The sequence below is a fragment of the Homarus americanus genome, unplaced genomic scaffold (assembly GCF_018991925.1).
Source record: "Homarus americanus isolate GMGI-L3 unplaced genomic scaffold, GMGI_Hamer_2.0 scaffold24523, whole genome shotgun sequence".
Taxonomy (NCBI): Eukaryota; Metazoa; Arthropoda; class Malacostraca; order Decapoda; family Nephropidae; genus Homarus; species Homarus americanus.
Window position 1 is genome coordinate 5,046,958 of NW_024744357.1, and position 27,234 is coordinate 5,074,191.

The following is a 27,234-nucleotide window of genomic DNA, read 5'->3' on the forward strand; positions in this document are numbered from 1 at the left end:
ACATTAGACGTAAACAAATCCAGATTTCAACAGCACACAGATTAAAATGTTTATAAAAAAAAATCAAAATAATAATAGTTTAAATTGTTTATAAATGTTTACCTCATGAGATAATTGTTCTTTTGTTTACTCACATCAGATTGTTTACAAAGTTATCCTCCTCTATATTTTCAAACAATAGATTATAAGTTAAATTGTTTGCATGGTTCACTTTACTGACATGAAAACAATATTACGTGGAAACAATAGGTAACGTAGGAGAGTGAGAGAGGAGGGGGGAGGAAGAGAAAGTGAGAGAGAGAGAGAGAACAACTGATAAATAACAATAATAATAAATTAGGTTAAAAATATAAATAAACAGAGAGAGAGAGAGAGAGAGAGAGAGAGAGAGAGTATGACTCGCTATTCACAAAAATAAACACAGTAATATACAGATCTAATTCCTTATACACACAAATTATGGCACATTTTACTGTCTATTCTGTAACCCCCTGTCCATCACCGTCCAATACTCCTTTCTGTTCAAGTGTGTCCGGTTTACAGTATTGTCCAATGCCTCGATTTCTGTCTATTGTACTGTCAAGTTGTTCATATTCTTCTGTTGTTTATCTGTCTAAAGCACTGTTGTGTTCACTGTTCACACAATATTTAAGATTGTCCCTGTCTAAATAATTATCTCCGTTTCTGTCAGTATCCAACCATTTCACTGTCCAAAATTGCAACAAAATATTGATCATCCCAAATCTGCAACTATTTACTCGGTTTCACTGTCATAAAACTGCAAAACGTTCTTCATTTTCTGTCAGTTATTACAAAGTTTTATCCATTTTCTGTTTTGTAATAATTATCTACCATTTCAATATACCAAATAGCACAATTTAAGTATCCAATAATCACAGTCTGATCATTTGTGTCTGCAATTGCAAAGTTCACTCAACAGTTGCCAACTTCTCACTGTTTAAATCTGCTAAATTATTTCATTTCAATATCTAATGTTGCAAAAATTCTCTCCACTGTCCAGATGGAGAATTGTTTACTCTATTGTTTATGACTTGTATGGCCGTCATGAACATAAACAGTGTGTGCCTGTTGAGGTCACTGGTGGACCTGTGGTGACCTGTAGCCGCTGTCCAAGTGACCTGCAGATGCCACAGATGCGACTGACTGCCTTGACCCCTTTAATGTGGTTCAGTCGGTCAGATCGTTTCTTTGGTGCCATGACTTGGTGACTTGACCACAACTGTAACACATTTGTTGTGACCTGTAAGGTCTTCACTTCCTGAGACACCTGTGCTCACTTCCTGGACCTGTGCATCTTCCTGGTTTTGAGCAGCAGGTGGTGTAGGGCGACCATAGCGTCGTCCAGTCCCTCGCCCGTCACGGCGCAGGCGGCGGCCACAGCCCAGGGCTGGCAGTGGGGTAGGTCTGTCAGGCCGAGAGACTTGGCCAGCTGCTGGGTGTCTTTGGCCCCTGGCAGGTCCTGCTTGTTGGCCAGAACCAGAAGGGGCGGTCGGGCCCTGTTGAGCGCCACACACTCACTACTCTGCTGCCGCGTCATTCTATGTAGCTCCAGGCGGGCCTCCTCCAGGCGGTCCATACTGCTACTCGAGTCCACCACGAAAACAAGAGCGTCCGTGGCCCTGGTGTATGACCTCCAGAGGGGCCTGACCCGCTCAGCGCCCCCCACGTCCCACACCAGCCAGTGGCCTCCCCCACACCGCACCTTCTCACAGTTGAAGCCCACAGTGGGCACGGCGTTCACGTACTGGCCGTACTTGAGCCTCAGCAGCGCCGTCGTCTTGCCGGAGGAGTCGAGGCCGACGAGGACTACGTGTGGCGGCCCGGTGACCAGCGCCACCAGCCCCAACACCAGGGACTGTGCCGCCTCCATCACGCGACTCACGCCCATACTGTACTGCCACACAAGTCACCAAGCTCCTGAAGTAGTCGCCTGCACCAGTCAGATCACTTCACAACTTCCTTATCAACACAGTCTGGCACTATGTTAATGTTGCCTGAAGAAGAGACGCGGTGTTTACTGTGCCTTCAGGGTCAAGTGATAAAGCTGGAGACTCAAGAGGAGACACAACCAACCTCTAGCGTGTGCAGCTGGCTACTGTCGCCTGGACGTGCGTGCCGTGCAGAGTGAGCCAAATACGGACGCGCGTGAGTTTCTACTACGAGTTGTCAGTTAGTCGTATCACTGCGGGAACCTGATGAAGATCGTGAACCTTTATACAAGTATACTTTACTAACGACCAACATTAGATCTTATACAAAACTGAGTATCGCTTAATATATTTGATCAAAATATCACTATTATTGTAAAAGAAATTATTCGGAAAATTAGTCCCGGTTACTTCTTTCTCTCGACCAATCATATATCAGTATGAGAGCGGAGGGGCGGAGCCAGAATACCCAAACATTCCCACGTGTTCACATACAAATTAATATCATCCTCAAGTTGACGCTCAGGTAGTGAACATTTTAACACACTGAAGTTAATTGTTTTTATCTTAATATGTTGATACAAATTTAAGATATTTAATTACACTCGTGAAATTATGAATTATAATAGTGATATGTTTGGAGATCAGAATTAACAGAACATTATGACAAGCACTGGGAGTTATATAGTGTGTGTGTGTGTGAGTGTGTGTGTGTGTGTGTGTGCGTGTGTGTGTGTGAGTGACCATAAGCAAAGATAGCTATCACAGAGACAAACAATATGAACAAAATCAGGGAGTTCACAGGACGACACACCACACGCGTTTTTACAAGTGGTGTTCCTATCCCGGGTTGCTAGGGTCGACCACCTCCCCCTACCCCACCCCTCATACCCCACCCCCCTCATACCCCACCCCTCATACCCCACCCCTCATACCCCACCCCTCATACCCCACCACCATAAACACCCAGCACACCGGGTGGGCGAGTGTGGGTGAGAGGTGAGGGTGGATGGTGAATAAATGTAAGTGGTGGTGGGTTGCGGGGTGGGTGGGTGGGTGGGTGGTGGGTGGGTGGGATGTTAATATCTGGGTCTGGGTCTGCCTGAAAATGTTATCGCGACTTCTGTGAAAGGGGTTACCATCGTGGCAGTAATTCTTTCCACTTCAAAAATATATTATCTATGTATCTATTTTCAGCGCTCCCCCTTAAGGAAATGTCCGTTTTCTATGAGAATTACTATATTCAATGATATACTATACTATTTATCCGATTTTTCCGTGATTTTACGTAAAAACAGCTGTAACTCGGTAATGTGCGTAACTCTCACCAATATGTCAAGGGTTCGAGCCTCGGCCCGGACACACGTGAGAAGAGTGTTATCCAGTGTGACCCTCAGTACCAAACACCACAAGTTTCCCATCTCCGGTTTCCTCCTGTAGTAACACTGGATAGGTATTGAACATTATATCAAGAAAGAAATAAAAATCGAACATCAGGAACATGAGTCTGTGGTGGTCGCTGTGTTAGGGAACTTGGCATTAAAATGCTTAATTTGGTGATGACTCAACGGATTTGGCAATGATGTACTCATGGGACCTAACTGGGAGGTTTTATAGTTATGGGTTTGGTTACAACAGGGACCAATTTTCAAACAAGTCTCGTGAAAAATAAATGGGTTATTTTATTTCACCTGGTGGATAAGGGTGAGTGGAAAGTGTTTTAGAGATGCAGACATTGAAATTTTCTTCTTAAACTGGCTATTAAAACTACTACTACTATCTTTTTTTTAAATAGCATTCTGCCTCCCCCAATAGCCACACCTTTGCCGCTAATTTATTACCATAATATTAAATATCCTAATACAAATGTAGCAACACTAGCTGAGTTAGTTAAGCTATGCGGCATTCAGTGACTGTTGCCTCATAGTCACACATACTGAACCACTGATAGCCAGGGCCTAGAGGAGACTGCTGTGATGGTAACTGTACTGCAAACATCATTGGAGTGTGCTGTAAAGAGATCAATACTCTCTCTCTCTCTCTCTCTCTCTCTCTCTCTCTCTCTCTCTCTCAGCACTACCAGGTAACCCAGGATTACAGAGATCATTAACTGGGGCGTAAATCCCGGTATTAGCGACAAGAGGAAGGGCGGGATTAGCTGTTGTTTTGGTTGTGAGCAGCTGACGGACGCCACGACCATGCTGTTGTTATTGTTGTTCTTGGTCTTCAGTGAGAGAGATGATGACTATTATTTTTATTAATGTTTATATAATAATTGTCGTGAAAAAATAATTACATCGATAAGTTTTCATTAATATAAAGAATTCGAGTCATTATTTCTCCGACAGAGGTAAGATCCAATTTACATGACCAGCTTAAAAAGATCCCGAAGATTTAAATCATTAAGCTCAAACGGTATTAAAGCCGTTATCAGTCCCCCAGAACGAGGCAAAAGGCTCTCATGTCGAGTAAAGTGGTATTAACGAGATAACTAAGGACGGATGAGGGGATGAGAAACATTAATACGATAATAGTAAACAATTTAATCTTTAATATCGCCTCCTAAAAAACACGAAAAAAAGGCGTAAATTCCAAGAACTAAAATATAAACGAATGAACATTAATTACGTAGGAATAAAATAATTCACAAAAATTACAACGCAAATGACCGAAACCCCCCAAAAATATCTAAACTATATGACGATTTATGTAGGTAGAGACGCACATTATTGCCCTTTATGTATTTTTTTCTTAACACCTTTTTAATTACCCAGCTCTCTTACCTAAAAAAAATTCCTACAAATTAATATGTCCAAAGATACTATTTATCAACCAGACAGACAAACAGACGGAGAGAGATAGACAGAGAAAGACAGACAGACAGACAGACAGACAGACAGACAGACATGCACTGCTGTAGGGAGGGAGGCATTTCACCCACACGTTAAAACTTTTCCTTAGCCACCATTCCCTTCAGTCCTACCCCCCCAGTCCCCACCCAGTCCTACCCCCCAGTCCCCACCCAGTTCCTACCCCCAGTCCCCACCCAACTACCCCATCCACCCCTACCCCACACATTCACCCCACTAATCCTGCCCATTCCTTTCAGCCCAACCCTGCAGTCCCCACCCAGCCCTACCTCCCATTCCCCACCCAGCCCTAACCCCAGTCCCCACCTAGCCTTAACCCCCCAGTCCCCGCCCAGCCCTACCCCCAAGTCCTACCTCCCAGGCCTACTTTTTTATTTTGTAGAGAAAGGAGGGGTGAAAGAAGATTAGAGGTGGGGGAAGGAAGTTGTAGTTCGGAAATTGAAGAAATTTAGGAGGAGGTAAGAGAGGGCGTGCTGACCGCCTAGCTAAGCTAATAGTGTGTTAGGGTTGTGTCATGGGTTAGTTATTGTCTGTCGGTACAGGCACTAGACAGCCTACCCTGTCCCATATATGGGTGTTTTAAGGGCCTTATTTCATATTCCGCCGACCCTACTGGCGGATGCTGGTCTAGGGGGTTGTCTATTGCCTGGCCGTGTAGATCGGGGGTGGTAATGGACCTTTTGAGATTTGGTAACTTTTTGAGAACCGTGTATGGTTGTTGTCGTTATCTGGTGGGAGTCTTTGAAGGAGTTCTTGCTCTGATCGTTCTATCTTTTGCCAGATTCTGCTGGCCAGGGTGCGCAGCTGCTGGTTGATGGGTTTCATTCTCAGGTCTCTATGTATCTCGCTGTGGTTCTGGTGAAGGGGTATCTTTCACCTGTGACGAATCTTAGGGCTTCATTTTGGACCACCTGTAATTTTAATATTTGAGTGGTGCTCATAGTATGAAGAGGTACTGCTGGGTAAGTTAATATGATAAGTGATGTCACCAGCCCTACTCACCCAGTCCCAAAGTCTAGCTACGCCACTGGTTTTTCTCACTTACCTATTTTACTGTATTGGGCCCTATTCTGTCTGTCTGTCTGTCTGTGTATCTAGCTATCTCTAATATCTATCTATCTATCCGTCGTACGGGGTTGTGGCAGCCAGTGGGAGGTGAGGTGAGGTGAGGGGTGCTTGGCGGGTTTGTTTACATTCTCGTCACCCGACACCACTGAGGGAACATGACTCTCTTTCTCAGTGGTAAGAGGCTCCCACCCCCGCGCTTAGTACTAACCCTCGGATACTTACTGAACTCTTGTTTATAGGTGTGTGATGAAAGCAGGAGGAGTCTTAAAAGATTATGTAATGGGTAAACATGGTTCAGACGAGTGCCGTGTAAACAATGGCATTTCTAACCACACCCTACAAAATACAGTGTATTTAGCAAATGCTGCAGCTGCTGAGAATTGGGAGGGGGGGCGGGGTTTACTACTAAGAGCAGAGACGTTACCGAGAACAAATTCCGGCTTGAAAGTCATGTACACTAATTGTGACACGTTCCTTGATAAGAGAGAGGAGTTTGAAACACTACTGAAGGTAAATCAACCCGATATAGTGGGTGTTGTAGAACTGTTGTACAAGAACAGGAGAATCGACCCAGAGAAATGTGAGTTCAGTATTGACAGATATGACTTCTTTACGAACCGTTCTCAAGAAACCTGCAAGAGGGGTGTCGTTATCTATGCTAGGCAAGACCTTAGAGCCAGCCAGGCGAGGGTACAGGGAGAGGATGTTTCTGAAGAGTCCAAGTGGTGTAAAATTAAATTAAAGGGAGGGGACTTACTTATCGTCGGGTGTATCTACAGATTCCCAAACTGTAGCTTACCAAACCAAAGGAACTTAAGAACCTGAATAGACAACGCGGTGATGCTCAACCCTAGCCACCTCCTTATCATGGGGGACTTTAACTATGGCGACATCGACTGGAGAAATGAGTTCACCCCAAATAACTTCAATAACCCCGCTACTCTTTTTCTCGAAACTCTGAGAGGTAATATTATGTTCCAACATGTTAAAAACCCGACGCATTACAGAGGGGAGCAAACACCCAAGCCACTAGACCTCATCATAACAAACGAGGAGGGTATGGTGGCCAAACTGGAACACCTTGCCCCAGTTGGCACCAGTCACTGTTGCTTAGTTCACGACTAAACCAGGCCAAGGTGCAAATATTACAAGGGAAATTACGACGGGATGAGGGAGTAGATGGGGAGTATCCACTGGCCTGACTCACTAAGGTATAAGAACGCAGACACTGCGCTGAATATCATATCCAGTAAAGTGAACCATTTGATCGAGAATTATATACCCAAGACCAAACCCATTGCCTCCAGGAATACAAGGAGACCACTACACATGAACCATGCGGCGGTCGACAAAGTTAAGAAGAAAACCCAGAAATTCATGGCGTGGGTTAGGTCACTCGATGAGCAAGACAGAAGGATGTATGCAAGAGCCAGAAACCAAGCAAAGTCATGGTAGAAGGGCTGAAAAGGAGTTCCAGAGGCTGGTTGCAAGCGAGGTCAAGTCAAACCCAAAGGCGTTTTACCGCTATGCAAAGTCGAAATTAAAAACGCGAGTAGGAGTATCAGACCTGAGGCTTGAAGATGGTAGTTATGCAGATTCTGACCAGAATAAAGCTGAGGCATTGAACAGCTTCTTTTCCTCGGTGTTCACAAGAGAGGATGCAACTAACCTTCCTGCGTTTGAGGACAGACGGTTCGACACAGCACTGACCCACATTGTGTTCACAGAAGAGGGTATAAGAAATAAACTGTCCAACCTAAAGGTCCATAAGAGTCCCAGACCTGACATGATGCGTCCCAGAGTGCTAAGAGAGTTGTGCAGTGAGCTTGCTGAGCCCCTTAAGATCCTGTTCTGTAAATGCCTCGATTTGCAAAAGGTTCCCAGTGATTGGAAAATGGCACATGTGAGTCCTATCTTCAAGAAGGGCGATCGTCACTCCACGAACAACTATAGACCGGTGAGCCTGACCAGCATAATATGTACAGTACTTGAGAGCATTATAAGAGATGCCATGATGGAGCATCTACTACGAAACAACCTTGTAAAGGATTGCCAACACGGTTTTATGACGGGGCGTTCCTTCTTAACACAATTACTCAAGGTACTGGATATTTGGACACAAATTCTGGAACAGGGTGGTAATATCGACAATATTTTCCTAGATTTTGCCAAGGCATTCGACAGTGTACCCCATGGAAGGCTACAAATTAAACTGGAAGGGTACGGAATTCGGGGAAATGTCCTAGCTTGGATCGGAGACTTTCTACATGACCAAAAGCAGTGTGTGGTGATTAATGGCACGAAATCATCATGTGTACCCGTCACAAGCGGGGTACCACAGGGCAGTGTACTGGGCCCGCTGTTGTTTGTTTGCTTCATACAAATGTTTGCGGATGACGCCAAGCTATTTCGGGAGATTAAGAACCAAGCAGACTGTGAATAGCTGCAGAAAGATCTCTGTGAGCTTAAAGAATGGTCGAAGAAATGGCTGCTAAGATTCAGTGTTGCGAAGTGTAAGAGGCTGTACCTGGGAAGTACCAACGGTACGAAGAGACTGCATTAATTGAGACAATGTGAAAAGGACCTGGGTGTGTATGTTGGCAATGAGCTGAAGTTCTTGGCCATTGCGAGAAGAAGGTGAATGAGGTAACTAAATTATTAGGTCTTATAAGAAGGTCGTTCAGGTATGTAGACACTCCGTCCCTCGTAACCATTTTCAGTAGTGAAGTGCTTCCCCTTCTGGAGTACTGTCACTCCGTCTGGTCCCCGAGATATGCTAGGGACTGTCAGTTGATTGAAAATGTCCAAAGGAGGGCCACCAGATTGGTGCCTGCACTACAGCACCTCAGCTACCCAGAGAGATTAGAGCGCTTGAAATTGCCTCTTGCTTATACTGCAGACGAGCAAGGGGGGACCGAATTGAGGTGCATAAACATCTCAAAGGGCACTACTCAGTCGAGTGCCCTTACCTGGAGCTGGCGGACGCTCGCCCCACAAGGGGGTCACAGCTCAAGGTTGAAGAAGCTGCAAGCCTAGAAAATTGTGAGGGGTAACTTTTTCGGAGTGAGAGTTGTGAACTCTTGGAACAAATTGCCTGAGAGTGTTGTGAGGGCACCGAGTGTGAGCTCTTTTAAGACCAGACTTGACAAGCACTGCAGCAGGTTCAGATACCCTGTACATTCAGGAGCCAGTTCATGCCCAGTACTTGCCAACAGAGCGTAACAGAGACGTGACCGATCGCCCAAGCGGCTAACGAGTCGATCAGTGAAGAGGATAAAAGTAAAAAAAAAAACAAATTAGAGTTTTATGCACACTCCATATACTCAAGCATATATATATATATTTACTTAAACATAATACACGTACTTAAATATACATACCGGTATACACACTCAAATACATACGCACACTTAAGTCAGGTTTGGTTAAATTAGGTTAGTTTCGTTTAGGTTAGTTCATTTTCGTTAGATTAAGTTAGTTTAGATTAGTTTATACTAGTTTAGGTTAGGTTTGGTAAAGTCCTCGCTAAAATACACCTCGCCAAAAAGACACCAGAAGAAAAATATCTCCGCTGGTGATGAAACAGCCGGCTCCCTCCTCAACGTTCAGCCTTTGTCACACTCCACCCTGTGAGACGGACGTGTGACGGGGCGGGAGACTTTGATCATCACACACGCGGCAGAACCTTTGAGAGGAAGTGTGGGAAATGTTTCTAAAGACATCTCTCTGTTCTTTCTATAACCTGCCGAGTACCGATGGAGTAGTGAGGAAAATGGGAGGGAGGGGAAGTTATTGGTGAGAGAGAGAGAGAGAGAGTGAGTCAGTCTCCATACAAGTTCACAGTAGTATAGCTTACGTGTACATCGCCAATATAGGTATACAATATATATATAGACAGTATAGCTTCCGTTGTTAGGTTAGATTAGGTTATATTTGAGTAATCTAGGTTAAGTTTGGCTGATTCGTTGTCCCGTTTGTGAGTAGACAGCATAGCCCAGCCGAACTTAACCTACTCTCAGCCAGGATAGATTTAAATTAGGTTACGTTAGGTTATTTGGTGTGGTCCCAGAGTTATTATTAGAGAAATGTGCTCTAGTGGATTAAACCTAGCTGGCAGGCGGTAGAGACACTGTAATGACTATAGGAGGCAAAGAAACATTTAAATTAAGTTCTTTTATTTCTATTAACTTTCTATATATATATACAACTATTTACAGTTTATATTGTGAAAGAAACGCAGTGAAATGATTTTGTAGTGGTGTCTCCAGTGATAGTTATCTTGGCAGGGTGAGGGAGACAGCGGCCTCTTGATGACGAGATAACAATAAGATCTCACCACAAAGGTTCGTCGGTCTCGTGGAGCTGCTCTGAGTCCACCTGGGTCCTCCTCACCCCACCTTACTAAAGACATCAATGTTGTAATGAGACTATGCCTTACTTAAGTAGATTATAGATATGTTAAAATAGAATCCATCTAATGATTTTCTGCTTTAATTTTGTCTTGTAACTGGTGCTACGTGGACGCTTCAAGAAAGTTAAGATTATTGACAGTCTCATTTTGATGTTATGTGTTAGCTAAAGTTAACCAGCTACAGTATTAGTACAGTATTCTCACATCTATTGTTAGGAGGAATATTGATCGTGCGACCCTCTCAGAATGTTAGAGTAGAGCCTGATCACGGGACAGATAGCGGATTAGCAATACAATAGGGATGACCAGCCGACCAGACCATGGTACAGGAGTGTAGGAAGGATCCGTTATACTGTATATTTCCTTACCTTAATTTTATTTTATCTGGTTAAAATTCAAGCATATATACAGTATATTCACCAAGGATAACAAAAAAGGGAGGAGTAAGGTCAAAGTGCTATTAAAGATTAGCTTGGATTTTATGGGGTTTAATTTTTTTATGTTAGTTTAAGTAATGCTACAGGATACAGAAAGTTTTGGTTTGTTTTTCAAGGCTTTTTATTTTATTTTACCCTGTATAGTAATTTCACCTTATATAAAGCAGCTAGCTTATAAAAATACATTACCATACTAGATAAGATTTACATTATTCCCCCGCCTATTTATAGACCGTAATTTCGTAGACTTAAACCCAATACTATTCATTAAATGCCTAAATAAATGTTGGTAGTTTATTATATACCGTATACTGTACATGTTTATTAAAGAAGGGATACAGGTCACAATATTCCCTTTTTTATGAGGGATGCCATTGGTTTTTTACACGCAGCCATGTAAAGTTATCTTAATTTCAACTCTTGTGTATATTGTATGTCCAAAGGCTCAGAATTTATTACAGTATTTTCTTGTATAATGTAATTGTTTAAGATAATTTCCAGACTTAAGATGGATGCTATTCTTTCCATATTTTGATCGAGGTTTTTATTCGAAAGCATAAGACTTGTTTTAAATTCATTATGTGACGTGGCATTATGAATTGACTTTAAAACTTTTAATTCATATACATACGGTGAATTAATAAAAAAATCTCATTTCACAAAGGAGACAAGTACCTCTCATTGCTCTCCCCATGCACACACACACACACATAACTGTATACACAAAAATTATCAAAAACACTTACCAGTATTTTTTATTTCATCTAGACCCTGTAAAAATTTTAAAGAATCTTAAGTTCTTCATTAGGTTTATTTTTAAGTTTAAACACAAGAGACTGAAACACAAAAATAGACATTAGTGAAGGTTATGTCAAAAGAGGTGAAAGATTTATTTTATATAAATATTTGTTCCATATAAGACAAAAGGAAGCAGAGAGTTGAGAAGGAAACATTGTACAGTATTTCTCTCACTGAGTTCAGTTACATCCAGAAATTTTAGCTTCTTTTTATCAGTATAATTTGCATGCGTGTATTAATCAATTTATTAATAGCAAGGCTTTCTCTTATATGCCATAGTTCATAACCCTCTCCATAGATGGCAGTTTTCTCAAATATATTGTAGTTCATAATTTCCTCCATAGGTGGCAGTGCTTTCTCTACCTTAGCAGAGCCATAACTAGAGTGAGTTCGGTCAACTCGGTGACATACAGGTGCCAAGTTGTTACTCAGCTGATGAAGAAGTTTGCGCTCATACTGTAGAGGATGATGATATTTAGTCAGCAAAATTGTCATATATGTTTACAATTGGATAAGCATACAGTATTTATAAACTCTGTGGGTAACAGCCCGAGATGACTTCCCACCCGCAGAGTAACAACATGGTGCCTGGTTGGCCAAACTCTCTCTATCTATGGCTCTGTACTTTGTTTTTTTGCAAAATATATGGCCTCCAGCCTCCCCCAATAGCCATACCTTGGTCACCATTTTATTACCTTAATATTCAATATCCTAATACATAAGTAGCTATCCTAGCTGTGTTGAGTTAGTTGAGCCGCAGATCTATGCGGCATTCAGTGACTGTTGCCTCATAGTCAATATCTGCAACTGTTGTCGGCTTTGGGGCCGATGCTCTCGTTCCTCTGGGGCAGAGCAAAGCCTTTAAATTTTTCTCTCACTAAAAATCACTTATAGGTAAGATTAAAAACATCACAATTATCATAATTATTTTATTAATTTCAGTTTTAATAATAATTTCCCTCTTTAAAATCTTAATACTGTACTGTACTGTACTGTACTCCCCATTGTGGTACGTCTCCAGTACTGTATATCTGTACATTATATCTTCAAATTTTTAACAGAAGATAAACTTTACAAAAATATCAAAAGAATTCTACACAGACAAAAAACTATATGAATTATTTATAAATAAATATGCTTTATATATTGTACGAGTTGACGGTCACTATTTTTTTTAGAAAAAGGCACTTCAACAAGTACAGTGTGTGCTGAATTTCACTATGAGTCATCTGCTTCCATCTTCTGATGTCATCACCAATATGGCTGACGTTTCCTCAGAACCACAAATAATTTGACTTATCACGACTGAAGCACGATGGTTTCAACTTTAATTTTAAAACAAAACATATTGTAATGGCATGACAGAGTGTGTTGAATATGTTTCCCCAGAACCGTCAACTCGAACATTCACCATAGAGTATTTTCACATAAGAACAAAAGAGTTATGGTTACATTAATTAACCTGAGCAAAGGTAAACAATGATGCAATATTACGTAAATGAGTCAAAAGTCCAGCTTCTGAAGGTAATCATGTCATTGTAGTGGCAGGCAGGTGTAGTGCGGGTCTCTGTGTTCTTATCATCAAAGACGTCCCAGAGAGCCCTCCGGACCCGCACAACAAGAGCTGGACGGCTTCTGAAATTTAAAGGAATGAACCTCTGTGTTATAGCCGTATATACTGAAAACAAATATTGTATGATAGAAGATATTTTTCTTAATATAGTACAGAATAGGACAGTACAGTACAGTACATTTATACTCCAATCTGTGTTAGATATGGAATATAAGTTTTCCAAATAATACTGTACAACAAAAAAAACCTTGGTACACATCACTGAAGATCAAGTAATACTGTGAATAAGTTGTGTAACTCATTTTAAACTTCCATAAAAACTTGTGAGAACATCTTAAAAATTTTAGAAAAGAAAAAGTATATATAAATTCATATTTTGTATTAAAAAATATTCAAGTTTTATACTAGATACTGTTTTCAATTTTACAGAGAAACTTTTACAAATAAGAAACTCAATAAACAAATAACAACTTACAAATTTTTGTACCGGTACTTTCGTGTGAGCTTCGCGCACTTATCTTTGAACGTCTGACTACCAACAATAAAGACGAACACTAGACTTGTCCGCTTCTCTATGAGATCGTCGATGCTGCTGGTGTCAAAGCCCACCATGTCCCTCTCAGCATGAAAGAAGAGTCTCTCGAGCTTCTCACATTCTATCAAGGCCTTAAAGATGGCTGTCCCAGGAGCAAGGTAGTTTTGCTCAATTCTGGAAAGGATTACAATAACTCGGTTTAAATAGTTAAAAAGAGAAATAATAACTGTCCAAATCTAGAAAAACTGATAATACAAAATTAATTTTCCAACTGTTCATTACAACATAACAGATGAATGAAGAAATATTGAATAAGGAAAAATTTTACATCAGTACAGATCAGAACAACCAATACGATGAAAAATAGGCAGCAAAATGTCCGACTGATTGGTGAGAGAGATTAACGGCAGCACAGTATTGGTAAAAGACAGACAGACAAAAGGGGTAACAGTGAATGAATACAACTAAAGAATACACCTATAATACAATCTAATGTTCGTAGGGTATACTGATGATTGCACCAAATTGTGACATTACCTTAAGTGGACAAGGTTTTTGCAGAAGGCAAGTGCTTGTGATAAGTGAGATATATAACAACATATCCCTGAAGGTCCCAAGTGTTTCAAACGGAGGAATTCCAATTCCGTACATCCTTTGGCTATCTGAAAAAAGGAAAGAAAACCAGAGTTCCTAGTAAGAGATTCGTCTTCTCAATCAATTTAATTTCTTTATTTCAAAACTACAGGCACCTGTAATGTACTGTATACTATACAGAACATAAAAAACAATTATTTAGAAATAATAATATACTGTACTGTAAATGAATAGCAGCCTTTCTAATTGCAAGAGGGTACATAAAGACATAAGAATGGAGGAAACTGCAGCGGGCCATACTGGGCAGTCCCATTTACACCCAACCCCTATTGCTCATATATCCATCCAACCTATGTTCGAAGTTACCCAGCGTATTCGAGTTAATGATGATGTTTGGTAACTTGCTCCACTCATCCACTACTCTATTTCCAAACCAATGTTTACCTATCTCGCGCCTAAATCTAAAGTCGTCTAATTTAAAACTATTGTTACGAGTTCGCTCCTGGTTGGATAGTTTGAGTACCTTTGTTATATCAAGTACCTTTGTTATATCACCAGTGCCCATGATACTGAAAGATTCAGTAATGTCAAGTGTGAGAAGACCGGAAGTGAGGATAAGCAAGACATGAGTTATGTGTGGCAGTTGTGTTAGATCACACATGCTAACTCTGTAGTGTACTAGCTGTGTATACATGAACAACTCTGTACTTTCAGTGTAGCACAGTATAGTACATGAACATCCCTGTACTATCAGAGTACAGTAGTACAGTTTTGGGATAGACTGTCTTGTAACACTATTACATTCATTTTGTCTCTTAGTGGGTCTGCCTACTTAATTATCTGCTGAAGAAAACTGTGTTGATCAGGGTTGCCAGGCTTATTTTTGTTCTCCCACCGAGGACTCCACTACACCATTCTTGGTCGAATTACATTGACTTCCACTGACTTTTAAGACAGTAATATTTGGTGAGCCAAGTATTTGGCCGACCTACTAATTCCACTGACTACACATTCTGAAATGACTTTGCGTAGTAGTGATGGTCCTTCACAACTTGAGGAGCCTAGAGCAATACGGGAATGTTCTTTTGCTGCCCGATCCTTTTCCTATACAGCACAACACCTTAAAGAAACAACTTAATATACCTTATTTTTTTTAAACTTATGATCCTCAACAGGCTACAGTGATGGAGAATTACAGGGTTTAAAAACTATTAAAACTTAACAGTATACGAATGATAGAAGTTAAACTGTCACTTTATGTGATCTTTTATTGTAGTACAGTACTGTATTTCTTTTCATTCTCAAGTCGTTGACCCTGTAGTGTTTTGAGAGCTATTGAATTCTTTTGAAGAACTGGAGCTTTTGAGAAACAAAAAAAAAACTATTATTATTATTACTATTACAAACAAATTCCTGCACTGTCAGCACTATAGTACCCAGAGAAACCTATCAACAATAATCACACACACACACACACACACACACACACGCACGCATGCACGCACGCATGCGCACACACACACTAATAGATCTTATATATGCCAAAAACTGCAGTAATGGTAATCAATCCTTTAATCTCACCTCTATTAGGAATCTCCCATTAGTTATGGGAATACCATCAAGCGTAAGATGCGTTAACTTCTTCAGTTTCTTGACATTTTCCAAACACTCCCAACGAATTTTAGCCGGGCTGCACGATGTACTGTGGGGAGGGGGGGTGGGGTCAAATATCACTTATGTGTTCCCTTTCAAAGAATAATTACCCCCCCCAAAAAATTTTAACTTTTTTTACTGCTTTGAAGAATATAAAACTTAACCTTTTACATGAATTTTCCTGATTGTAATAAAGAAAGCTTGTCATATATGCCACTAGAGATGGAGCCTGCAACATTCAGGGACTTACCTCTTGTTAAACCCAATCTCTAGCACTGTTATCATTGGACAGTTTTGAAACACTAGGTTAAAGGCCGCTAATTCAACTTCGCTCAGATTATTTTTAGTTGGCACACCAAGTCTTTGACGTTTATATCCATTACTGAAATGCATGCCTGACGTGTTGCTGTAGGTTTTCTGAACTTGTTGTGTTTCTGTAAAGGTAAATTGTGAAATAGTAATATTATTTAATTATCTTTGATCATAGATATGAATAATCGCAGGTTGCTCAAACAAAGGTGTGGTGTCATAAACCAACCTATAAGAGCACAGATAGGTACTGTTAGGTGAGTCAAGTGATGGAATGTTGCAATCCCTTCAGCAATCTTTGATGGTCCTTGTTCAGGCTGACAACAGATGCTCAACCTCTCCAGCTTTGGTAATATTTCACTCACTTTCTTTATGTCCTGGAAAAAAACAAATCTGTAAAACTTATTCAATTATAACTTTGTCAAGGTCTGAGTGAATGTTTGTTGTCTTTCATCATACTGTAGAAGTTATTTTCCAAAGTCAACATGATCAACTGTGTAATGTCTTTCCCAGATAAGCTTGGAAAATTGCCATAAAATGATGATGATGATGATGATGATGATAATGATATCTTGGCATAATTAGGAATTGAAAATGATAATACCCCCTGTAGTTACTTGGAGGAGTTTTGAGAGCCAAAATTACTTTTTTAAGTCAATTAAATGTGTTTCTTAGTAGAACTTGTACTAAAAGTTGTCAGTAGCACATGTGATATAAAGCAGCCCAATGATTCATACAGTGAGTGTTGGTCAATACAGTGAACACAACAGACTGGCCAAATGAGGTGAAAATAATCTAAAGGTGTTGCTATAAAATACCAAAACAAATTACTGTGAAAATTGAAGAATGTTAAGCATACATTCAGTTGTTTATTTAACTTCTATATCATGTTTATTCTTTTATTTACATTAAATTTAAATAATTTTTCAAAAATAAAATGTGATATATTTGTTATAGGAAATGGCATAAATAGAGAAACAGACAAATCCACTTATGGTCGCTGCAGTATCGGGAGAGCAGGGCTACTACAGGTAATACATGTGTACTGTATAAGGCAAGACTCAAGAGCTGGTCAGAATTTTTTGTCTGTAGATAGGTTTTTGTTGACTGTACACACTCTAGGATCAATATCATTCTAAAACACACACACACACAGACACACACACACACAGAGTACAGGCAATGGAGATGGTTATTTACATTTGTAATTAAAAAGTTATGGACCAGACAAGAAAAATGAGGTTGATGAAGTGAAAAAAAGTCTCATAAGTTCCCCCAATTTTGGATGGCATTAAAAAAAAAAATAGTGAGAATGTTCACTTATTTTCTTAGTCATAACATACCAGTGTAAGATTGAGCCCATTCATAACGTTTAAACTCTTGAGATTGGGGCAAGAACGAACAATGGTGGTAAGATTCATACTGCACGGTGCGTGGCCCTTAACCAAAAGTTCCTCCATCTGACTGAGAGTTCCAGCTTCACGCATCATCGTCCATACTGAAGGTGTGAGTGAAAGGGACACCCTCCAGCAGTTCTTTATTATGTCTATTTGATTCCCTAGGGAGGGGGAAAAAGGATCCAATGACATATTGCTTTATCCTGATGAAAGTTTAAAACAAGACATGGTCACCTCAGTAAATGTTCAAGTTTGTACAATCACAAAATGTCTTGACAAAAGTGTGCACACATCAATACAAACACAGGTGGCCATGTATGATTCCATATCTCTCCCCAGAAGGGAAGAGAAAAAACTGATCTTACTAAAAGGTTTTGCATGCAGATATACTGGTGTATTGGTCCAGTAGGTCCTCCAGTCAGCAGAACTTTTGCAACCTTCTAGTATGTTGTGGAGAAGACCCCTGGAATAAGAACCAATACATTAACACAATTCCTGGTGAGGCTGGAGGCGAGCTTTAATGCCATAGTTAGTGTCCGGTAACATGCTGTACATTATAGTTTTATCTTTGTAAAACTTTATAACAAATCACAAAGAAAGTTGAAGACTTAACAATTATGAAAACATGAATCTCAGTGCCCCCCCCCCCCACCACACACACACACACACACACACACACAGAAAACTCACATTATAAGATGGTCTGGGAAGCTGCCATCTGCATGGTCTATTATGAGGTCCTGAAGGTGAGGGAGTTTCAAGTTGTATTCTTTACCTGCTAGTTAATAACAAAATACTTTTAAAATATTATTTCTGTGACACATTTTCCACGAAAAAAAAATTATTACTTGTATCCTTTACCGGGATGATAACCTTATTGTTGATGAAGTGAGTCAATCAGAAAATTTATTAATGAAGCAATCACAAAGGAACAGCCTCAAGCCATTCTGCTTTGCTTAGCAAGAGTTAAGGATCAGAGCTTAAGAGTATTACAACTTGGTGTACTTCTTCCTTACCATTTACCTCAAAATGGAATGAAACTAACATAAAGTACAGTTGCCAGCATATGTTATGTTCCTTGTCTCACATGCAACTTAGTACATACTGTACATGTGGCAATGTCACAGTCACAGTGCTGTACCCCAACTGGGAGATGTGTTATAATTATGTTGTTGGACTCTGTTGTCTTCCCTCCCCTAGCTGGGGATATCTTACTTCCACTGCACACTGCCACATGTATTGAGTCACCTGTGAGACAAGGAATATAACAAAAAGGGCAACTGTGCATACAGTATAATGATGTCACATTAAGTACATATAAATAGAATTATAACTAATGAAGTGCATCAACTGTGTAAAATAATTATGTTTACCCTCATACATCTAGCAATTAATTACCAATACATTACTTTCTTCTTAACACAATCCTACATTGATGTATTTATCTGAACATTTATTTCTCTATGTCTTTTCATGCAAAAATTACCAGATAATGTCCCTGGGGTACTGAGGAACCTGCTTGCGTGGTGGTTGGTGATGACTAGTTTCTTGAGTCCTGTACAGTGACCAAGAAGCTCTAGGACGGGTACAGGGTTGGCATGTATTAGTATGTGTAAAGATTCCAGCAGACTGAGTACTTCCTTCACCTCATTAAATCCACCCATCCACTGCATTGAATTATCTGACTCCATGTCGTATGGCCAGCTGATGGAGAGATCTTGGAGCTGTAACCAAATAGTTACTGTAGTTACTTCTCTCTCTTATAACCAAAGTAGCTACTGTAGTTACTTCTCTCTCCTATAACCAAAGTAGCTACTGTAGATACTTCTCTCTCCTATAACCAAAGTAGCTACTGTAGATACTTCTCTCTCCTATAACCAAAGTAGCTACTGTAGATACTTCTCTCTCCTATAACCAAAGTAGCTACTGTAGATACTTCTCTCTCCTATAACCAAAGTAGCTACTGGCATTGCTCATCTCTCCTGATAGCTTTAATCATAATACCTTTTACTGTACACCACTATATACAAAACTTGCTCAATACACGACAGCCACACCATGAATACACACCCACTCATCCATCCATACAGAGAAACCTCCTAACATGCCAGTGATTAAACTAAACATCACTTATAGATTCTAAGATGAAGGTGATGATAACTACAGATGTCAAACAATAAGAAACGTATAAATATTCTTCTTATGTTGAGTAGCAATATTATCCAATCTGTTTTGTCGAGGTTTGTTTCCTTGGCCTTAAAATTCCCAAACTTCACTTCATAATTTATATATATAATGAATCTTCCTTCCTTCTTGAATTCTCTAAACATCTTCTTCTGAATTTCCGAATGACGTCCTTGTAGAGTAAAGAACTTAAAGATTAACAACACAATAGAGAATGGTTCTGAGGAATTGATGTGTTGGTCATGACAAGGACAACACAATGGCAGGACATAATCTAGACAGCCTGTTAGAACAAATATTTGCAAAAAAGAATGAAGCCTTAATTCTACCTAGAGGCTGTGTTGTCCTTGATTCTACCTACAGGCTGTGTTGTCCTTGATTCTACCTAGAGGCTGTGTTGTCCTTGATTCTACCTAGAGGCTGTGTTGTCCTTGATTCTACCTAGAGGCTGTGTTGTCCTTGATTCTACCTAGAGGCTGTGTTGTCCTTGATTCTACCTAGAGGCTGTGTTGTCCTTGATTCTACCTAGAGGCTGTGTTGTCCTTGATTCTACCTAGAGGCTGTGTTGTCCTTGATTCTACTCACTATAGTAAAGAAGGATTTATAAATGTGAAAACAAAAGAATATATTTACTGTCTCGGAGAACAATACACACCTTTGGGCAAGATGTAAGAATCCACTTGAGTTGCATAAATTTCATACGTATTCCTAGCATATGCAACGACACCAAATTTTTTAGTTTTACCACAAAGTTGGGTAATTTGATCCAATATACATGGTTTAAATTGACCCGTTGTATATTCTGACATCTTGTGTGAGGGAGAAAGAAGGTCTTGAATTCTTCTGTTGTCCAGTTATAGACCTTCTGCAAGTCTAAACACCTGAGGAATAACATAAAGCATCTGTACACTATTGAGAAAAGTACCGTACAATGATTTCATTTACTATACAAGAAAATAAAAATTAAGTTCCTCAAAAATTAAAAATGATTTCCCTATAACAATTCTACAGCACTTACCATTGTGTAAATATGATTCTTGACTTATACAAACAGTTTCTTAAAAATAAACATGTTTATCATTGTATAAAACCCAAGAGACAGTAACAGTATCATAAAACCAAACATAATTTTGTGGCAGAGACATTTTGAACCCTCATGTGGTCTTTCAACCACCTAAATTCCTCCCACTAGTCTTGTGGGCTGGCAGATGCATCACTCGGGGTGCAATTTCGGTCTAGATTGTTCGTCCCAATGTTTATTAAAATGGAAAAACTTTTCCTGTTACAGACGCAACTTACCTACAGAAAGACTGCAAGGGGGTGAGATTTCTGACCATGGCCAGGAGAAACAGAGGGTAATATACAATAGAAATTTACAGTATATCGGTGCAACTACAGCAGTGATAATCTTCAATATTAAACACTTAACAAACACCCTCAAAATTAAATTCATTTTCAAGATACAGGTACCTGTATTGTAATCAACAGTGACTGTATCCAGCTGTGCAGCATGTCACAAAATGTTACAGCTTAGCGAGATAGTTAGTTCTGGTACACAGATCCTGCAGTCTTTCTCTATTAAGTCTAAGATATTATCTAATTTTCTTAACCATCATAATTATACAGTCAACCCCTAATGACCATACAGAAAGTTACAGATTACAATGGGTAGTATATGCCATAACCTTAAACTAGACATACTGTATAGTGGTGATTTATCCGGATGACTTTGGTTTATATTTCGTTTCCAGGAAGTTCTGTAAGGTCAGGTTAAGTTATACATTATACACCTGAGAGTTGGACCTGAAAAAGCCACCAATAAACAATGCCTAATTACACTAGAAATAAACCACTGAGTGCAGTACTATTGCCAAACTAGAGCATAAATTGATCATTGTTTCTTCCGAGTAAAATCAGACATCCTTGAGTGGTGGTTTTCAGCAGTCGGTGGATATGCTGAAGATGTCACTTATCTGGAGTAAATCCGCAGTAATGTCAATAATAAATCTACAGAACTTCTCTATTGATGAAACAAGAAAACTACATAATAACTACTGCACATTATTCTAAAATTATTATTTATAAGTGAACTGTACATAGGAAATTTTTTTGTGGCTTAGAGCAACAACAGTTTCTCGCATCACTGGGGTGGTGAGTATAGACCAGGATTTATGTGATTTCGTTCATTTTTTCCACAGGTGTTCTTTGGATGATAGAAAGTAATAAAATCGATACAACTTATTTTAACTATAAATTTTGTCTTTATCTGTGATCAAAAATCACCTTTAGTGGACAGGGTATGAAGGGTGAGGGAAATTTCAGGATAAATCATGGTGAAAAACTGATCATATGACACTAAGATGATGTCTCTGTGTGTTTTGTACATGAAGAAATTTATTATTACCGTAAGTATTCCTCTGAAAATCTGCCATTGTCAGCGTGTGTTATCATCTCCACTGTTTATTTACAACCAACCCGCTCAGTCTGATCGTACCCTCATGTCCACAAAAAACTTAATATTACACCATGACGCTTCAACAAAGTTACTTTCATTAATTCCAGATATCAAAATAAGTACTTTGTTTAATATGTAGGGGAGTCTGCCCCCCCTGGCTAGGAAGTTTAGGTAAGGTTAAGTAGGCTTTTTTTGGTTGGTTAGGTTAGGTTCTGTGCATTGTTGTATCGTTTTTATTTCTTAGGTATCATCCAAAGAACATCTATGCAAAAAATTAAAGAAATCGAACACGCGTGTTAGCCATCTGCTCCATGATTACCGAAAAAAGTTTTCCTCATATGAAATATCCTCAAGTAACTGGCTAAGGTGTGCAACTGTTGTAAAGTATTATACTATTTTTTTTTTTTTGTCTCAATACAGATTTTCCGTTGGGTACATAGCCAGTTAACTTTGACCACTCTCCTCGATGTTACCCAATTATTGCTGCTCTGGTGATGAAGGCCAACCACAGTCAGGCTATGATGGAACTAACATGTTAGGTGTAGGGCTGGCTGGTGAGGCTGTGAACCACCTTAGTACATACAGTAATTCCATCTTACTTTATTTACCTAAGTCTATTAGTTACAAAAAATACCGAATAAATAATGATAAATTGTAAAACATTATAGTCACACAGTAAACACTTTGTATTTGAGTTAAAAAAAATCCTATTAAAGACATTTTTATCATACCTGACAACTTGACGATCATTTACAATATTATTAAATCTGTTGCTGACACATGACATTGCCAGTAGGTCTTGATGAGGGAGTAAACGGAATATTTTAACAAGAATTTCATCAGGTAGGATGTCAATGTTTACGTCCATGACAGTGTTGACATTGATGGCGTTCACAGCTGCAGGAAATATGTCTTGCGTCCACTCCACTCCATTGATGGCGTTCACAGCTGCGGGAAATATGTCTTGCGTCCACTCCACTCCATTGATGGCGTTCACAGCTGCAGGAAATATGTCTTGCGTCCACTCCACTCCATTGATGGCGTGATGGCCCCCTGGGGCGCAATAAATTAATTAAACAATAATAAATAAGTGAAGGAAAGACCGCGGTTTTATGCCCGGACGATCCTGCTTGACGCAGTTGCTGGGTGTGTGGACAAATCCGAGAACGTGGTGGCAATATTGACAATATATATTGTACCTTTACTTTCCCAAGGCACTTAAGAACCTCACGAAATAATAGAGGAGTGTGCTGGATCCAGTGGCGTAGCTAGAGTGTGTGCCGCCCGGGGCGGCCCTTGAGTTTGCCGCCCCCCTGCCCCCACAAAAAATACATATTGCACAGTGACTCACTCTTATATATATATATATATATATATATATATATATATATATATATATATATATATATATATATATATATATATATATATATATATATATATTAAATAGTTTGTGTACCATTATAATATTACTGTACTTTCACATACTCAAATATAGTATGCTTTAAATACACCCCAAACATACTTAAACTTTATAAGTAACAGTTAAACAAAAAGCAAAAACGACATATAGGATAGGGAAAAAAGTAAAAAAGTGTAAAAAATTAGGACCATCTTTATTTCTGAAATGAAAACTACAACTTTCTACAAAGTAACTTTTCTTGTTTTTTTGTTGGCAAATTCTTCAATGACATTGTCAAAAACTATTTCATCTGTCAATTGTCGCTCTATAGACAGTATGGCAAGATTTCTCAACCGCAAGGTGCTCATAGTAGATCTTAAGTAATTCTTGATCAGTTTTAGTTTCGAAAAACTCCTCTCAGCATTATTACTATATTTGGAACCGAGTTCCCAAGGTTATACTTTTGAATAAACTGCAAAAGTTCAAGGGGGGCCTTCTTTCCACGTCTGTATTCTGTCTTTAATAGTTATAGCAGCAACAGCAACAAAATGCTGAAGTCTTTTTCTCTCAACGAGGAACTCCTCTTTATCAATGTCGCAGCAAAAGTCACATCAATATTTTTTAACCAATACTTTAATATCTCTTACCTTATAGTATTATGTCTTCCAACGAAGTAAATAACTGGATCGAAAACACAAGAGAACTTAAAAGTCGTCTAGCCTTCCCTCGTCTTGTCACGATGGAGACTTGTGCAGAACTGAAGTGAATTGCTTGTAACTGGTGGATTGGTCGGCTGTACATGAACTGATATGACCCGAGACTGCATGGTTTTGCAGCTACTGGAGACGTTAATCCTTCCCTTTGTATCGGCGGCAAGTTAATCCTCGTCGTGTCTGACCTAACACCTGACCCACACCACATGAGCTCACTGGCGTACTTGTTTGAAGTTGTTTCCTTAATCCTCAACAGGTTACAGGTTGTGTGTGTGGGGGGGGCCTCATAGCAAGGGTGTACGTAGCTCATGACGTGGCCGTGATGATGTGGGTCAGGTGTTAGGTCAGACACGACAAGGATTAACTTGCCGCCGATACAAAGGGATGGATTAACGTCTCCAGTAGCTGCAGATATGGGTGATGAGCAGACCCAAAAGTGCCGCCCCCCCTAGCTACGCTAGTGGCTGGATCGATGTTATTCGTTGTTTCATAAATATTTGCATGATGTTTTGAGGCTTTATAGATAATGTAGAATATAGTCTAAACGGACTCTACAGAGGTTTGCTCCTTTCGTCAAAGTAATATTGGTACAGTTATATTTTGATGCTTCTGAGAAGTTAAAACTGTCTTTCGTAAAAATCATACTGATGCTCTTACTTTGATTCTTTTCTGGTTTGCATATTGGCCTTTCGCCAAAATAGTGCTGGAGCTCTTAAGTGTTTAATTTTGATACTTGTGTGATGTTCTGTATTTAGCGAGTTACATTTTTTATGATCATCCTTTTCAAAATTCGATCTTTTGCCTTAATAATATCGGTATTCCGAAGCCTTAACTGTTATATTTCGATGTTTATATGTATAGGTGTATGTTTATAGCCAAATTAATGTAATTAAAAAAAAATAATGATTTGGCACTTTAATCGATTCTGTGATATCAAACATCAAAACAAAACACGTGGTCTTCTCCGGAGAATGACAGGAAGATAACTCATTTTAAAACTTTATTAACAACGAGAACATGAACAATGGATGATTACCCTACAAGATTATTTGAACTTTGAAAAGTGTAATGGTTTTACTCGTGTTTTAAGGAATAGCACAGCAGTACAGTTTAGTGTTAGCTAGGAGGTGGGATACTGGACCTGTCCCTCATAGGTGACCTCGGCCACGTAGCCAGAATCTCCCGTGACGGTGTAAGTCACCTTCTGGCGGCGACCATCAGGAAGCAGCACGTAGTATGAGCCCTGTGTGTAGTCACCGTCGCGTGATTCTTGTTGACCAAAGTCATTAGCTGAATATTCATCCGTCACGGCGTACTGGAACTCGTAGTTTGCTGGAGACTGTGAGGGAGATATCTTGTACACGTCAATAGAACACACTTTATGGCGGGGAATAAAACGGGAAGTCTATGAATAAATTTGGGTTTAGATAGAAAAACATATAAAAGCCTCGTCCATAGAATTGTTATTATGAATTATTGTGTTTCAACAACTTCTGTCTTTAAGCGCGTATTCTTATTTAGTAAATATCCCTAGTCATTAAGAATTAAAAGTAAAAGAATTAAATCTCTAGTTAGAACAGATTGCAAATGATTATTTTAAAATTATGTGTCAGAGTTGACACAAACGAAAGATCTGAAAATTGCTCGCTTACCTACCATGTTCTGTTTTTTGCTAATTTGCATTTTTTTGTGTGTATTGCAGGTATGAGACTGTAGTCCCTGTGATAATAAAGTGGCAGACCAAAGTGACTGTTCGGGTAAAGAACGTAAGTACTATATATACAAATACGGTGGAGAGCAAGAAAAATATGACAATTATATTATACCGTTATTATTGCGCTTCTACAAGTACAGGGAAGATTTTAAGTGTGTAACAAGGTTAGTATTACAATACTCCAACAAGATTAAAAATTATGAGAGATGGAACTATCTGTGTTGACAATTATGAACCTAACCATAAGAACCTCCCACACGTAACTTATAATTGAAGAATCCTCGGGTAGTTATGGTAAATATAGGTTAGATTAGGCTAGGTCTTATTGTGTTATCTATTCCTTGCACCACCATATGACTTTCTCTATCAAAATTAACATGTCAATGAAGATTTCGTTAATATCAAAAAGTCAAGTGACGGAGGTAAACTGAACGTGGTGATAAGACTTACATCATGATGGGAATGTGGCAGATTAGACGCCCGAGCCAACACCGACACGAGAAGAGCTGCGAGGACAATAACCTGTAAAATACGAAACTCATTATTGTTTAGTTTCTTTGCGTCTATAAATAAACTTGTAATATTTCAACACTATAGGTTACAGTTGTTTTAGAAGATGGTGCTTCAACTGCCAGTGGATGAGAAACTATAAGGGTCTGTAAACTCGTCTTCTAGTCGAGTCGTTAGTCATAAAGAAGGAAAGAGATCTACAAACTCTACCTTAATAGCCATGTTGAAGAGCGTTTAAGAGACTGATAACTGGTAGACTCAGTGACGGGTTATATATACCGTATAGGGATTACCTTTCCCATGTTGTGGCCAGGTACTCAGGGTTAGCGGGAACCTAAGCTTGTTGAAGATGACCCAACCACGCCGCAGTGTTGCTCACAGGTAATAACGCCTTCATAACGTGTAATAAGGCTGTGAGAGAGTGGTGGTATGTAGCAATGAAGAGCGTTATTTGTACTGTCTGGTTTTGTAGCAGTCTCGTCTCCCACAGTTTCTTCAGTTGACTCAGGGGGCGAAGCATATAGAGCCATACTGAAATCTCCATCGGGTCTTGTTCAGTTATGCTAAGTATAATGTGTTTTGTATATTAATGTTTTCACGTGTCATGTTCGTTGCGCTATTGTATATTAAAACACTTACAGTATATTAACGAAGTACACTCG

The 27,234-nt window shown here is 39.5% G+C and overlaps 3 protein-coding genes across 4 annotated transcripts; all 3 read right to left on the bottom strand.

The window, feature by feature from the left end:
* Window positions 1-493: 493 nt before the first annotated feature.
* Window positions 494-2,152, bottom strand: LOC121877770 (ADP-ribosylation factor-like protein 4C). Its single transcript, XM_042383629.1, has one exon. The coding sequence runs from the start codon at window positions 1,907-1,909 to the stop codon at window positions 1,295-1,297; it is 615 nt and encodes a 204-aa protein (XP_042239563.1). The 5' UTR covers window positions 1,910-2,152; the 3' UTR covers window positions 494-1,294.
* A 10,313-nt stretch (window positions 2,153-12,465) lies between these two features.
* LOC121877731 lies at window positions 12,466-23,315 on the bottom strand. 2 transcript variants are annotated; one of them, XM_042383588.1, is made up of 12 exons: window positions 22,965-23,315; window positions 20,434-20,659; window positions 19,081-19,318; window positions 18,285-18,369; window positions 17,960-18,057; window positions 17,541-17,755; window positions 16,427-16,574; window positions 16,139-16,322; window positions 15,817-15,937; window positions 14,179-14,303; window positions 13,582-13,815; window positions 12,466-13,168 (listed from the first exon to the last, which is right to left on the bottom strand). In XM_042383588.1, exons 1-12 carry the CDS (start codon window positions 23,099-23,101, stop codon window positions 13,024-13,026), a joined length of 1,956 nt encoding a protein of 651 aa, XP_042239522.1. In that variant the 5' UTR covers window positions 23,102-23,315; the 3' UTR covers window positions 12,466-13,023. The 2 variants fall into 2 exon arrangements, with proteins under 2 accessions (XP_042239522.1, XP_042239521.1); XM_042383587.1 differs by having other exon boundaries at window positions 18,285-18,372; window positions 22,965-23,313.
* Window positions 23,316-25,335: 2,020 nt separating this feature from the next.
* LOC121877802 (pro-resilin-like) lies at window positions 25,336-26,890 on the bottom strand. Its single transcript, XM_042383679.1, has 3 exons — window positions 26,783-26,890; window positions 26,513-26,584; window positions 25,336-25,687 (listed from the first exon to the last, which is right to left on the bottom strand). The coding sequence occupies exons 1-3, from the start codon at window positions 26,792-26,794 to the stop codon at window positions 25,469-25,471; spliced, it is 303 nt and encodes a 100-aa protein (XP_042239613.1). The 5' UTR covers window positions 26,795-26,890; the 3' UTR covers window positions 25,336-25,468.
* Between the last annotated feature and the right edge of the window lie 344 nt (window positions 26,891-27,234).